At 36.4% G+C, this 15,080-nt stretch overlaps 1 protein-coding gene across 1 annotated transcript; it reads left to right on the top strand.

Annotated features, from left to right (window-relative positions):
* The first annotated feature begins 3,226 nt into the window (after window positions 1–3,226).
* Window positions 3,227–3,724, top strand: LOC145689699 (uncharacterized). The gene has a single exon (XM_081763895.1). It carries the CDS (start codon window positions 3,227–3,229, stop codon window positions 3,722–3,724), a length of 498 nt encoding a protein of 165 aa, XP_081620021.1.
* The last annotated feature ends 11,356 nt before the right edge of the window (window positions 3,725–15,080 follow it).

Here is a 15,080-nt window from a genome sequence, read left to right as displayed (position 1 = left end):
AGCGGTCTCCTATTTTTATCTTGACTGTACAAAGCTGCCCATGACCAAGGCCATAGGTATTTTGGTGATTGTTCCTATACGTTTTGTAACCCGGTTCTGCTACTACTTCGTCTGAGTAAAAAGAACTAATTTGTACAAATCCAGGTTGGTGTTGTTCTTTAATGCTTGACCAGTCCAAGCGGTCATTTTCCCATATTACGTCATGGCTAATTCTCTGACTAACTAATCTTTGCGCTGTGTGAAATTTTCTAAGATATTGTAGGCACTGTTCGAGATTATCGCAATCATCCACTTCAAGCATCAGCTTATGTAGGATGTCAGGTAACAAACTCATTCTAAGTTTACTCATCAACTCACTTTCATTAACCCAACCTCGCAAGAATTTCAAATCCTTTATTAACTTATAAATAAACGCTAAGGTACTTTCATTGGGTTGTTGTTTTCTTGTATCAACGTCATATTCTAATCTTGCAGTATACTCAATACTAGGGAAAGCCTTTTTAAGTTTTTCCTTCATCTCGCTATAGTTTAAAGGTAAAATGTTTGCTAGGTCTACTAAATAGAAGGAGAAAGCTTCCCCTTTTAGACAGTAAGGAAGATAATTTACTATTTCTAGGGTTGACCATTCGTATATGCTAGCCACTAATTCATAATCTTGCAGGAAAAGTTCCACACACTCATGTCTATTACCAGAGAAGGAGGGAATTTCAACATTTGGATAGATCTTGAATGCTTGTGGTTTAGCACCAATAGTAGAATTTTGATTGTCACCCTCGGGAGGAGGATTGCTAACTTTGCCTGTTACTACTGTATCCGTAAATTTAGGTTTCTCAAAACTATATGGTATTGATGGCTCGGTAACTGGACTAGTTTTAATTTCTTGCTCAGGTTTTAAATTTATGTGAGGCTTATCCTCAGGATCTACTTTTAAGAAGGAGGAAAAATTTGATTTTTGCTTATCAGAGGTCTTATCTTCACTTGATGAATATGAAACGGGCTCATCTTTCAGATCTAAGGACCTGTCTAAAGAAACCGAGGTGTTGAAATTTTCAGAAACGGACCTATAGTCGGTATCAGATACGCTTTGTAGCGATTTCCACCGGATGTTGTGACTGAGAGAGTGGGCTGTTATAAAAATTTTCAGTGTAAGCTTTATCTTCGAGAATCTGGTTACTTTAAGGATAAGCCTTTTCCCATTCCCAGGGAAAAGCGTCAGATATTTGAAAATGTAATAAAAGAACTTGTTGCTCAAGATGTTTTAGAGGAAGTAGATCATTCTAATTTTGGTAGCTCGTGTTTCTTGGTTAGGAATCGTGATGGTTCGCACAGATTAGTTGCCAATTACGTTAAACTTCACAGTATGTTATCTGACTATGTGTATCCCACTCCAAACATGGAAGAATGCATGGGAAACCTTGCGGGATGTTCTTATATGTCAATCTGTGATTTACGGAAAGCTTATTTCCAAATTGAGGTTGAAAAACAGACCAGGGACTTGACTACTATTGTCACACCCATTGGAACTTATCAATATAAGAAATTGCCTGCAGGTATAAAGCTTGGGTCAAGTATTCTGGCTCGTTGTATGAAAGATGTCCTTGGAGATTTAGAAGACCATGGTATATTTATTTATTTTGATGACATTTTAATAGCAAATCGTACGAAAGAAGAGCATATGAAAGCTATAACTTTGGTGCTTGATCGCCTTAGGGAAAATGGTCTCACGCTCTCGCCAGAGAAATCCTTCTTTTTTCGAAAAAGAATTAAATATCTTGGATTTATTGTAGATGGTGAGAACATTATTATGGACCCCAAAAGGATTGAAGCCATTCTAAATTTACCTGTACCGAAGACTCGTAGAGGAGTTCAGCGTTTTTGTGGAATTTTAACTTTCTACTCTCGTTTCGTTCCTGGGTTTCAGAAAGTAGCTGCTCCTATTTCAGAATTGAGGTCAACTAAAAAGAAGTTTGTGTGGGGTGAAGCCCAGCAGTTTGCCTTCGAAGAAATTAAAAGACTTTTTGCAGAAGAGTTAGTTCTAAAGGTTCCAGATCTTAATAAACGGTTCGTGATCCATGTTGATGCCTCAAGTCGAGGATTAGGAGGGGTAATTTCTCTAAGAGATGATAGCAATGAACTTCGTCCGGTTGGATTTTTTTCTAAGAGATTATGTGAAGCTGATAGACATCGTTCTATATATGAGCTTGAGTTTTTAAGCTTAGTAAAAACGATTGTCCGATTTAAACATTATCTGTTTAAAGAGTTTGATCTTTATACAGACAATAAAGCCTTGAGTTGGATAATCAATAATTCCAAAAGGTTGTTAAAATATGGGTCTTTAACAGAACAGTTGTCTCAATTTTCTTTTAAGATCCACCATCTAAAAACAAACGAAAATAAGGTCGCTGACTTTCTGTCTAGACAATATGATAGTTTCAATTTTGAAGTTGGATCAAAACTTGAAGAAAAATCCGAGAGGAAAGATTTCGTTCTAGTTAACCTTTGGAAACTACCATTCTTGAGTGAACCTTTGACTGAGTTGCAGCGTAAGGACCCTGAGCTAAGCGATTACATTAATAGGATCGAAGGAGGTGAGAATATTGCGGATATGCAAATTAGAAGTGGATTCTTGTTGAAGAAAACTAAAGCCAAAAGGAATGAGTGGAAGATCATTGTTCCAAAGAACCTTCAAAGGAACCTAGTGGAGTACTATCACTTCAGTATCTCACAGGAGGGCATTCTGGGATATACAAGACGATACAGAAGATTATGAAACGATTTACATGGACTGGAATAGTAGATTATGTCAAGGAGTACGTGAAATCTTGTCCAGAGTGTCAGGAATCTAAACCATCGAATTCCAAGGAAATGGGTAGTCTTGGTTCAAGTGTCGTTACTAGTATTAATTCGAACTGGATGGTGGACTGCTTAGGACCTCTTCCGGCTTCCAACGGATTTTCTTATTTGTTAATAGTGATCGACAATTGTAGTAGGTTTTGTATGCTAGAAAGGTTGAGAAAATTGTCATCTAAGATAATTAGTGATAAATTATGATTTATTCACACGTTATGGATTCATTGAATCCCTGTCAAGTGATAATGCATCCGTTTTTACGTCCGATTACTTTCAAAAATTTTTGTATAGTTTGGGAATTCGTCACATTAAACTTAGCCCTTACCACCCAGAGGCGAATGTGGCGGAACGTTACATCAAAACTCTAAAATTCTCCATGAAATCGTATTTCGCTGAACGGCAAAACCAGTGGAGTAGTGTAATACGAGATCTTCAATTTAACCTTAATATGTGTGAACATGAAGATATGCGTGCAGTACCTTCAGAATTATTTTTGGGAAGAATTGTTAATAGCCCCTTGGAAATTAAATGGAAAGTTATGGAGATTGATATTTGTGGAGAAACTTCTGAGGACGTGTGGAAAAATGCCTTGGAAAATATGGTAAAAAGCTGGGAGAAAAGGAGGAAATTGTTTGAACAAACTAGAAGAGAAGTAAATTTGGACGTTGGGAACCTTGTATTAGTGAAAAATCATGAGAAGCCTTCGTTGAAAGATAAAGTTACCAAATCGTTAATGTACCAATGGGTTGGTCCGTTTAAAATAGTCAAGTTTCTGACTCCAAATTCTTTGTTGTTAGAAGATGTAAGCGATCCATCAAAGGTTAAACGTAGTCATGTTACCGATGTTAAGAAATTCTTTCCACGTAGAAATTGAATTCTAGGTTAAGCCTGAACAACTGATTCAATATTTTACTCATTGCAGTTCAACCTTCAAAACAACATCAACGTAATTAGTGATAACTATAGAATAGAGATTAATTTAGATTAAGTTAGATTGTTAGGTTAGATATTAGGTTTAGAATTAGTACGTAGAATTGTTAGAAATGTTAAATTTTTCAACTCATTCATATCCATAATCATCTCATCTTTCATAAATCATTTTCATTGGTGCTAATCATTAGTTGTTTGTAATTATTTGTATTATAAATCTGTTTTTGTATAATTATAGGAAAATCTGTTGATGTACTAAAATTGATGTAAACAGCTGTTTCTTTACCTATGCTATGAAGATTAGAAATCCTGACCAGATATTGACTTCTACCAATGGAATTCCAAATTTCAGACATGTTACTTTGCTTGGCATTGATTCATATCCATGGAGGATGAACGAAGAATACTACTAATTCGCCTGAAGATCTAAAAGTGGAATAATTTTAAATGGTTTGTTATATAATTGTGAAATATTTCCCGAGGAAGACTTAACGGCCGAAAAGACAATTGAAATAAAATGTCAAATAATGAATTTAAAAATGTTCTAACTAATGAGACTTTTCAATTGTTCCAATATGCAAATTTGAAATATAAAAAATTCCGTGTAGTATTTTTTATACTTTTCGGGGCAGTGGTGTTTGTAGCGATTTCCAATACGCTACATTACTTTTATGATATATATATATATATATATATATATATATATATATATATATATATTAAATTGTGGTGTTGTGAAGTAAATTTACTGTTTAAAAAGGGCAGAGAAAGAAATTGATTAAAGTATTTAAAAAAAAGAATTGTAATATGTATGAAGGAATTCGTTTTGTTTTTCTTTCTTTCGCTCATATTTCTGTAAAAGCTTGAAGTTGTAAGCGAAACACCTTTTCTTTTCGTTAGCTGTGTGTTTGAATGACGTAGCACGGGAAGACGAGATAGTGAGTGACACGCCCCCTTTTGTGGCTTCGGTTTCCTCGTGCTAGCTATGCCTCGTCACTTGGTTTGAAGGCGATACGGGAAACAAGTGGAAGATTACGTACATGCAGCAGTGTTTGGTTAAAGTCGGGAAATTCGTATTACATTTTCTCTTTCCTTGTCAGTGCAAAAATATAAAATACCGTGAACTAATGTAGTGATTGTGGAGTGTTTTTTTCTTTTTTAAAAAATGTATGAAGAAGTAACTTAACGTCAGTTTGTTTCAGTTTGATATTGCAAAATTGTTAGGCTATGTAGGCTGTCTCAATTTAATCAAAGTTAAGTTAGGACTCCTCTTATACCGTCTTGTTGCTAGAAATTAACAAAGTTAACAATTAATAGTGAGATTAATTTCTAAAAGTGAGATTAAAAAAACAAAAATATTTTTTTAAAAAAAGTGAGCTTGTAAAGAATAAGTAATTTCTAAATGATTTTTCTACTTCTAAGTTTTAAAAATTGGAATTAAACTACGTAGTGGAATGGTAGTGCTAATACGTAGAAGAGTGCCCAAACACGTTAGTGGGTGTAAATTGAATTAAGTAGTGGTTAAAGAGGTCAAACCTAATTTAATAAACGGTAAATTCTAATTGAATAAATTTAACGAGACTATATAGGGAGCTTCAAGAGCAGTAGGGAAATAAATTACAGTACCAGTTTGATCGAATTGAGGTAGAAATTACGTTAAATTTAGACCTATTAAAGGAAATTACTTAACTGTAAAATTTACATAGTAAGATTATACAGAGCGTTTTAAAATTAATAAGCACTGAAATAATTAAATTTATTGCTAAATCGGGTTGCACTATAGTAGAAGAAAGAAAAGGTCTTAGATTGTGGACCCAGCAGATGATTGGAGCCTTTGGGGTAAAAAAATTATTTCCTTTCTGTTTCTAATTTTCCAAATGTGAAGTGGTAAGTACTTAATTTATTTTTTTATTACTTAGAAACAGTAGAAATAGTCACTGGGTGTTGAATGCACACGTTAAAAAAATCTTAAAGTATACACTGCATCTTTTGAGCCAAATTTCTCCACATCGATTACATTTAAATTTAATAAATTTGTAACAAAGAAAAGGTGTTCGCAATTCAAGCTTATAATTTCTCTATTGGTCATTAAATGTTTGGTTTTATAGTCCAAATTCAACTGATTTAAATACAATGATTTTCACTCCTGATACTATATATATATATATCGTTGAAAGATTAGTAATTGTTAGCTATTGTTATTGTTTGGCTACATTTAATTGTATATTGTAACTTAAATCTAAAAATATTTGAAGCTAATTAAAACTGTCCCAAAAATTTAATTTATCTGTTTAATTCCTATGTTTTTGCATTCACCAACCAGTTTTTTTTATTGTATGAACGAGAGAGAGTGGAGTGCTATGTTGTTAACTATTTGCCTTTCATTTTTTTATTTTTGGGAGGTTTTCAGGTACGCTGCTGCTGTAAATTTTTCACTGGTTCAGAGTCACTCGCGATTACTTTTTGGTTTTTGTTGTTTTTTTTTAATTATTTTCCTCAAGCCATATAGTAATTGCGATACCGAAAAGTGACGCTTCGAATAAACCAAGTCAATATATTTTTTTAAATTCTTTTGATGAAGTTCAGGTTGATTACCTAGGAGATTTTTTTTAAATTGAGATGCTATTTCAATTCCGAACCAGCGGGTATATGGTATTATAAATTGGATCAGTCGAGATATTTATTAATGTTTCACTAATGTACTAAATGCTACAGCTTCTATTTTCTAACTCAGAGGTTTGTTCTGAACTAAATTCTGATGTATAAGATCTATCATGTTCGCTGAGTACTGATTTTTCTGTCTTTTCCCCTTCGCCAAACTCTAATTTCTCCACTGGGGTCGTGGATGTAACTACGCTACTAGGTGGCGAAACAAACACTATCTGTAAGGGATCTAACTTTTCCTCTTGTTGGTACTTTTTCATTTCTTTGGTCGCAGGTGATTCACCAGTTTCATTATAGGAACTAAATTTAGAACTAGTACTAGCTGAAGGTTGCAAACCAATATTCTTAACACTATCAGTTTGTTTGTTAGATTCACTTTGGGTTGGAGAGATTGAGGGATCGTTTCTATTTTCTACTTCATCTAAGCAAATTACAGACGCACCAAATTCCGCATAATCAAAGATTTTACCAATGTTTTCGTTTATTCTACTTTCAGACCAGGAGTCGTTATTTTCTTTTTCTTCTTTCTCAATTTGCTTCTGGTGGTCAGAGCAAACTGAGGGAAAAGCATCATCACTTTTCTTCTCTTCGCCTAACCTCCTCTCAATTTGAGCAGGGGCGACGAGGTCATTTCTCTGGTCATCGTCCTCTGGGGGAGGGTCTTGGTTCGCTGCTCGGGGAGCAGAAACCGTGGGAGGATCCCAGTGGTCATATCGGAGTTCTTCTTCGGGGTTCCATGAAGGTTTTGACTCATCCTCCAGGAATGACGCAGGAGAAGACTCCGGGTTGTCGTCTTGTAATTTCGCTATTTCTTCGTTTTGTAATTTCTGTAGTTCGTAACCTAACCAATCGTCTTTCAACGATTCACCCCCATCTGAGTCGGCACTACTAATATCTCCGTTTGACCACCTAACTTCACTAACTACACTAAGTATGTTATCTATACTGTCCAAATATTGCAGTTTCTCTTGGAGGGTAAGGCTGTCTTCAAACATGACGGGGTTGGTTTGAGTAGCAGTTGTCCGAAGAACCTTAAGTTCACGGTCTGTGTCAATCCGGATCATTTTAGGAAACTTATATTCGGTCTGAACACTAATATCTTTCTTTTGAAAATCGTCGGTCTGTATTTCCATATCAAAATTTCCAACTACATTTTCCTCAGGTATTAAATCTTCAAAGGGGGCCGAGGGGTCCGCTTGAAATAAAATACCTAATTTCTCGTCGTCGTCACCGTGGAGACGAACAACTGTGACCTGTACTTTCTTGTTCCGAAGTTGTCTAGTTAAGGGTCGAATTAAGTTTCCTACTGCCGGGGACAGTTCTGTTTGTAATGAATGCTTAATCTGGTCTATTAACTCTTCATCGTTAGGTTGTGTCAGAGAGCGCAATTCATTTTCATTATTCCCGTCAGGGCTCTCAATTTTCGTTTCCCTTGGTTCGGATCCTATATTTTCATAAATTGGTTCTTTATTCGTGAAAGCCTTGGGTTCGAGACCAATATTTTCGTAAATTGGCTCTTTACTCGCTGAAATTCGTGATTCAGTATCTAAGTTAGCATACATAGTTCTAGGACCGATCTCAGCATAAACAGTTTCGTCACTACTACCAGCATAAAACGATTGAAAGGTCGGTCTTTGCATTGCTAACGGCGTTGTATGATCTGACGGTTCGTATTTTATAGGAAAATATAGTGCTACTGGGCTATCTGGTCCTTTTGATACACCAATATCTTTATTTTCTAAACTTAACACTAAGTCACTTAGTCTATTTTCCTTATCAGCTAACTTATTATTATCTAAGGGACTTTGGTTCGATGGGACATCAGGTATTACACCTGCTGTTGTTTCTATCTCAATTGTTGACTGAGGGCATTCTTGACCTGCAGTTATTAGTTTTGCAATTTCTAGTTCATCTTTTAAATTTACTTCATTCACTAGAGTTTTTGGATCTACCCCCGGTGGGGTCTCGTCAGTATCTGAATTTACATATATCGTCCTAGGAGCTGGCGCTGGTTTTTCACTTGAACCAGCAGTTTGTATTGCTGTGTCATTTCTAGTCGGAATAGGGCTAGACGCGGCCAGCGGCGTTAGATCGCAGCCACTCGCCGGAGCGTCAGGAGTTTGCGGGCTAACGGTCGTTGGTTCACGATATCTGGGCTGACTCCAGGTATCCAAGTATCTCGGTAATGGATTCTTTTTCCAACGGCCAAATTCAGGAGGAGAATGCCCGTGGACTTTTATTTTATTGCACTCAATACAGTAATAATTATTCCACCGATCCAAAATATAACGGTGTTTGCCCGTGGGTGTCTTAGGACAATGGGATTGCCCTAAATCTAATAGCTTTTCTTATATTTTCTGCGCGAAACTCATTTTTGATAAATGAATCTGTTTTTCATAAGTCAGTGGCCTCTTAAACCAGGACAGTGGGTAATCAACCTATTTCCTCTGATATAGTAAGAATTTAATCACTGATAGCTACTTCCTTCGGAAATACTACGTCAAATTTTTACGTATTATGAGACTTATTTTTATTTCAATATCTTCATTTAACTTCCTTTGAACTTGAAATACTCAACTTCCCTTTCTTTATAAATTTTGCTTTACCTTTTAGAACGGGAAACGGAAAGTGACTAGACAGCTGTTTATAACAGATAATGCTTATTTGCTCACATATGACGATTTTACTTTTTACTTCTATTCTTTAACTTGTTTTTTTTAAGCACAAAACAACATTGTTTTAAACTATTTTGCTTTTAAATTCACAAGGGGGACTTCGATCATCCAACCATTGGTTCATGTACCTGCATTTTGATTTTAGGTATAGCATTTGCATAAAGGTGAGTTTTAGGCAGTTACTCCCAGGCAGCCGTCGGGCATGCACCCCTATTACAGAGGGGCCCTGCTGGACCTAGAGAATAAGATACCTGTGACCCCCAAGCGTTGCATGGGAAAGGATTTTAGACACTTATCGCCGGACAGACTAGTCGAACTTTCATCCCGTAAAACGGGCGGTTCTGCTGTCTAGAGATAAAACTGCCTGTGATCCTTCCCAAATAAGTGGTAAGGGTATTAGCCACTTATCGCCGGACCAACTAGTCGAACTTTCATCCCGTAAAACGGGAGGTTCTGTTGACCAGAGATAAAACTGACTGTGACCCTACCAAAGCGAGCAGAAGCAGAAGCAGACTTAGGGTTTTGCAAGTACATGAGACAAGAGCTAAATTCTTTTTTTTAACACCCGCGTCCCGATTTTCCATTTCCATTACTACACAAAAAACGTCGTGAGGTGAACTGAGTCTTGCTCTGCGGAACCTAGCAACTATTCCGCGGACTTATAACAACTTAAAGCGAGAGAAGTTGAGAATAAAAAATTTTTTCGTCGCCACTTCACTACTTGTGAAACGCACTATTTAGAGCAAAAAAAATTATACTTGTATATCAGAGTCATAGGCTGAACACCGTCTAGTCGAAGTACGCCACTGAACTGTACTGACTTTACATATTACCGATACACCACTTGACTAGTCAAAAGAAAACCTTCGCGTACACGTTTCACTTTTATCTATTGAAAGCTCTTCGGTAAAAAAAAATCACTCCCGATTTGCAAAAATCGCGTTTTAGGACAACTGAGAAAGTTGGTTCCCCTATAAAGTGAATGAGCACCAGAGATTTGTTTAGAGATTCAAGAACACACAGTTGGTTACCCGGCGCCTCCACCATAAAACTGTTATATGATGTTTTGTTGTTCTGAGATTGGCGTAGCAATTGTGTACACTTTCTTTTGTGAAATCGTAATTGAGATCACTTCTTCACTCTCCACCCAGTATTAGAAAGTTGGTTCGGAGTCCAACTCCCTTTTAGCCTCGGTCTCGAAAACGTCTTTGGCTTACTGGTTCGAAGATGATGAGAAGGTGCACTAACAGTGGTAGAGCTTGGTACTGGAAATCGAAACCCAGGTAACATATGAAGACTGTGAGCCGAATCTAGACAGGTGGGATTAGCGTGACTAAATTAAAGAGACCATTCCAATTGACTTTTTATTAAAAGAAATAAAAATAAGAATACAGATGAATTTTACAAAATCGATTACTTGGAAGGACAACTTGGAAGTTTTACTACATCACTTAAGTGGGAGCACAACCCCTATAATACCTAATGGGTGCTAGAAGGTTTTTATACTAAACCGCGATTTATTGAAAATAGTGAAATAAGAACTTCGTACATCGCAACTTGCATTGGCCCGAAGGGAAAAATGTTAATTCTTGAAGAGGGAATTTGGTCTCAATTTGAAGGGACTTCGTATTCGTCACTAAACATTCTCGACGTGCTCATCCCGAGTTGAAGGGGGAACTTAGAAAAAATAATCACATACCTGATGTTATACAAAGCGGCCGGGACGATGGAACTCACACACTCGACGTCGGTCTACTGTAGAATCAACCGGAGCGGCGAACAGGCCTCGTTTATAAAGGCGTTTCGTCCCACGCATTTCTGCCAGTTCTGACGTAGCTCGAAGGCGACGTCACGAGCCTCATCGAGCTTGGGAGAGACTTCTTCACGCGCATGCTCAATAGTGGTTAAGACTTCTAGTTGTTCTATGATTTTTCTCTATCACGCCGGGATTGAAATTCCTATTTTACATTTATTTTTACAGTTTTTATTTTACACCTAGCTCTAACTACATAATAGATTTCATGTATTTATTGCTTTCGTGGTATTCCCTAAATATTGCATCTAAGACCCGGCACTGTGATCTGAGTAAATCAGAGCCAGGGTCATACCACTAATACATGCGTGTGGGTTGGTGTCAATGAGGCATCAGGTCGCTAATTCAATCTGAACCTCAACTGACTCCGTTCTCCCTATCTCTCTTTTCCTTACTGCACACACAATTTGAAAAGCGCGGGCGTCTCGCCCCATAATTTGAGTCCGGCTTAGTACTTCGAGGCACAACTGTGTAACAATATATATATATATATATATACAGTGGCGGATCCAGGATATGATCAAGGGAGGGGCTAAATCATAATTTGCAGTTTTATCCAGTGTAAGGCAGAATTGAAGCCAATTTTATCCAGTGTAAACCTGAGAATCAAGGGGGGGGCTATAGCCCCATAGCCCCCCTTGGATCCGCCCTTGTATATATATATATATATATATAAATTTGTTTCGCTAGGCTCATACTTCTCATAAAGTTGGTGATATTTTTGTTAAGTAATTGAAGGGAGGGTCTTGACACTGACGTTGAGGACCACAGAAAATGTATAGCCTATTCTTACAAAACAAGTGATTATCGTTCCAAAGTGTGAAACTATGCAAGTTTAATAGTAAACATGGAAATAGTGTGTATTCATCTTTCGTTCGGGGGTTAATGTCAAGGATGAAACTTATTCTTGGGACATAAATCAATACCAAAAAGCAATTTTTCGAAATGTTTTAGCATTTCTGCTCTATGGAAATCAATAAAAAAAGCTGAAGCAGTAGTATCAAAACACGAGTAGAGATTTCTTTTCTTTCCCTTGAGACACTGAATCGATTTCCAAACACCTTTTGTCTCTAGCTATTACCATTTTTTATTTATGACCATTAATGTTGAAAGCGGAATCCCTACTACTTCTACTACTTAAGTAACAAGTTGTTGAAGAAGATGGAATCCATTCTCGGGATGCTGAATCGATTCCAAAAAACTGCTTCTCGACAGTTTTTACCACTTTTGCTGCAATACCTGTTGACATACAGACAGACGGACATACTCAATCTATAAGACTTTCTATACTTGTGCATAGCATAGTTTGGATATCTAACTAGGGAAGTCCGGGAAGTGGTACGCGTGGATCTGTATGTATTATATATCGTTGGAAAAGTCACACCGAGTACACTTTACATGTGAAGTATCTCGCTTGAATGGAGTCTGTAGGGGCCGTGGCGGCCATGTGAAAATCCGAACAATGCATGCCACGAAACACTAGAAATCGTATACAAAATAGCAAGCTGTGTTGCAATTGGTATCGGACTTGGTAGATATAGATTTGAATATGGTTGACTACGAATAGGACATTACATTTGAAAAATTCAAAATGGCGGATGCAATATGGCGGACATAAATTGCGAAAAAAGAAGCAATGGATCTGAAAACGGATAAATCGAGGTTTTAGTGGTTGCTGAGTACGAATTCAATATCAAAATTGTAAATCGCAATATGACGGATCCAATATGGCGGACAAAAATGGTGAAAAAAGATGTGCATAATGAAGTGGTATGTGACTATTACATATTTAGTACAAAAGTATGCATAGTACATAACAGAGCAAGTTGGAGCACCTGATTCTAGCAAGTAGGACGCCAGGTTGGCGTAACAGGACTAATATATTTAGTGTACTATTAGCTTCACTCTGAAAGATGTGGTGTAATAAGTGTCAAAGTGTGACTAAATGTCAATATAAGGTTCTTCTGAAACAAACTAGTAAATTGTTTATTCTTGTTTTAAAGCAAATTTAAAATTTATATTCTGTATTTACACAAATTTACGCAAGAACATACAAAATTTAAACCATTATTCACTCAAATCGGTACCAGGCGAAACATGTACTTAATTGGACACAAATTTATCATTAATATCAGTGCATCAGTAAAGTTAACCATATCTTTAAAAAAGCCCCCTCTTTTAAGATTACTGTTCTTTTGTAGAATTTAAATGATATATCACTCAAATTGGCACCAGATCCCAGGTAGCACAGTCACGTCATTAACACGTCTTTTTTGGGGGTTCGAATTCAAAATGACGTCTTTTGAAAATTTGGAACGTCTTTATCACGAACCAAAATGGTAACAAAACACGTGTCGAACATCACTAAAAAAAGGACGTATTTTTTAAGTGCTGAAAGCGCGGACATTCCCCGTACTGTAACTGCAGTTTGAGTAGTGATGGGTAAATTCCCGGAAGATATTTTTCGGGAATATTCCCGGGAAGATTGCCAAAATGGAAATTTATTCGGGAATTTATGTTCAATCAGAAAGAAAATTGCATTATATTACTATATTATGATTTCAAAGTTGAATTAATTATTTTATCACAGCATATTATTACTGTTGTTCACAGAGGATTCTTTAAAATATATAATCTGAACGGTACCATGTTACTTTATTAACATTTGGAAAGTATGCATAAATGTATATTTATTTACAATATGTTCTATCAATTAACTATGTGTGAAAAAATTATATAGCAAATTATATAGGGGAGAGGGGGGTACATTTGAACAGGGGGTACCTTTGAACATTTAAGATAACAGGCTAGAAATAATAGCATATCTAGTGGTTTCAAAATTTTTAGTTTGGCAAAACTGCGTTGCGTGACGGTCAACTGTTATCTGCCATTTTAGTGTAACTGTTGATGAACAGCAGTATTTTGTTACATTTGTGGGGTGGAAAGTTGGAATTTTTGTGAAGTTTTGTAAGATTTTTGACAGAAGCCTGTGTTTTGATATTATCTGCCATTCATTGCAGAAGCAAGTACATTAATTTACTTATCTAACGTTGCCCTTAGTATTTCACAATAGTTTGTACTATCTGGGTATTACCAAATTCCGCTTGGTCATGCCGGTTGGGGCAGCTTTGAACAAAAATTAGGGGGCACATTTGAACATTGTTCTACCTATGCTTTTCTGAAAGTTATAAGTACCAGCAACATGTTTGTGTTCTCAGACAATGAAGACAAATGTTCAGTACCAACTGCTGATATTGTGTGTGGACTTTCTAATTCTTGTCTGTCGTTTTCGATTACTTTTAAACTCTCGCCCGCCTCACTCGGGAGTTGAGTATGACCTTGAAGTTGAATTGGATTAAAACTCGAACTATTCATCTCAGTGACCCCAAAAACTATGAATTCAATTCAATTCAGATGTGTTTCCGAAAGGGAGGCAAATTATTTAGAGCACAGAGGCGCACAATATACAAATACGGGCCTGCATATGTTTCAGCAATTATTACTATTATTATTATTTCCTTGCCATACGCGATTAGTTAATTCTTGTGCCTTAAACCGTTAATGGTGCTTTGTTACATTAGCCTTGTTGTTCGTAAACAAATTCATCCTGAAAATAACGATTATTCTAGTAAAATAATGGTTTGTTCAAAACTGCCCCACGTATGTTCAAATCTACCCCATGCTTGTTTAAATCTACACCCCCAAGGGGGTACATTTGAACGACACCCCCTGCGCCCTTGCACAGAATGACAAGATCAAACAAAGTACTCTATTTTATGGCAAATATAATGCATATTATATTTAGTTTTTGCTACAGTTCTAGGAGGAAATTTACTGAGTGTTTGGAAGCAAAAACGAATATTCGAAAATAGATGTTCAAATGTACCCCCCTCTCCCCTAGTAACAGTTTAAATTTATATGTAAGTGGATTTGCTCAACTTGACTCTATTACTGATATTATAAACACATTAAATTTATAAATTTTATAAACTAATTAGATTGGGTAAATGCTAGAAGATACATGTCTCACCAATTTATCAACATTTGCGCATATATATTTATGTTCACAAAATTTGCAAGATATTTACTTATCTTTATATTTTAACACGTAACATTGCCATACACGACTTTTCATTCTACCTATTTCT

This window comes from Thermobia domestica, chromosome 7, assembly GCF_964235325.1.
Source record: "Thermobia domestica chromosome 7, izTheDome1.hap1.1, whole genome shotgun sequence".
Classification (NCBI taxonomy): domain Eukaryota; kingdom Metazoa; phylum Arthropoda; class Insecta; order Zygentoma; family Lepismatidae; genus Thermobia; species Thermobia domestica.
Note: the sequence above shows the minus strand (reverse complement) of the source record. Positions and strands in the feature narration are given on the sequence as shown.

Excerpts from the sequence above, each read along its gene's own strand:
- LOC145689699 (XM_081763895.1), top strand. The coding sequence starts at position 3,227 with ATGAAATCGTATTTCGCTGAACGGCAAAACCAGTGGAGTAGTGTAATA.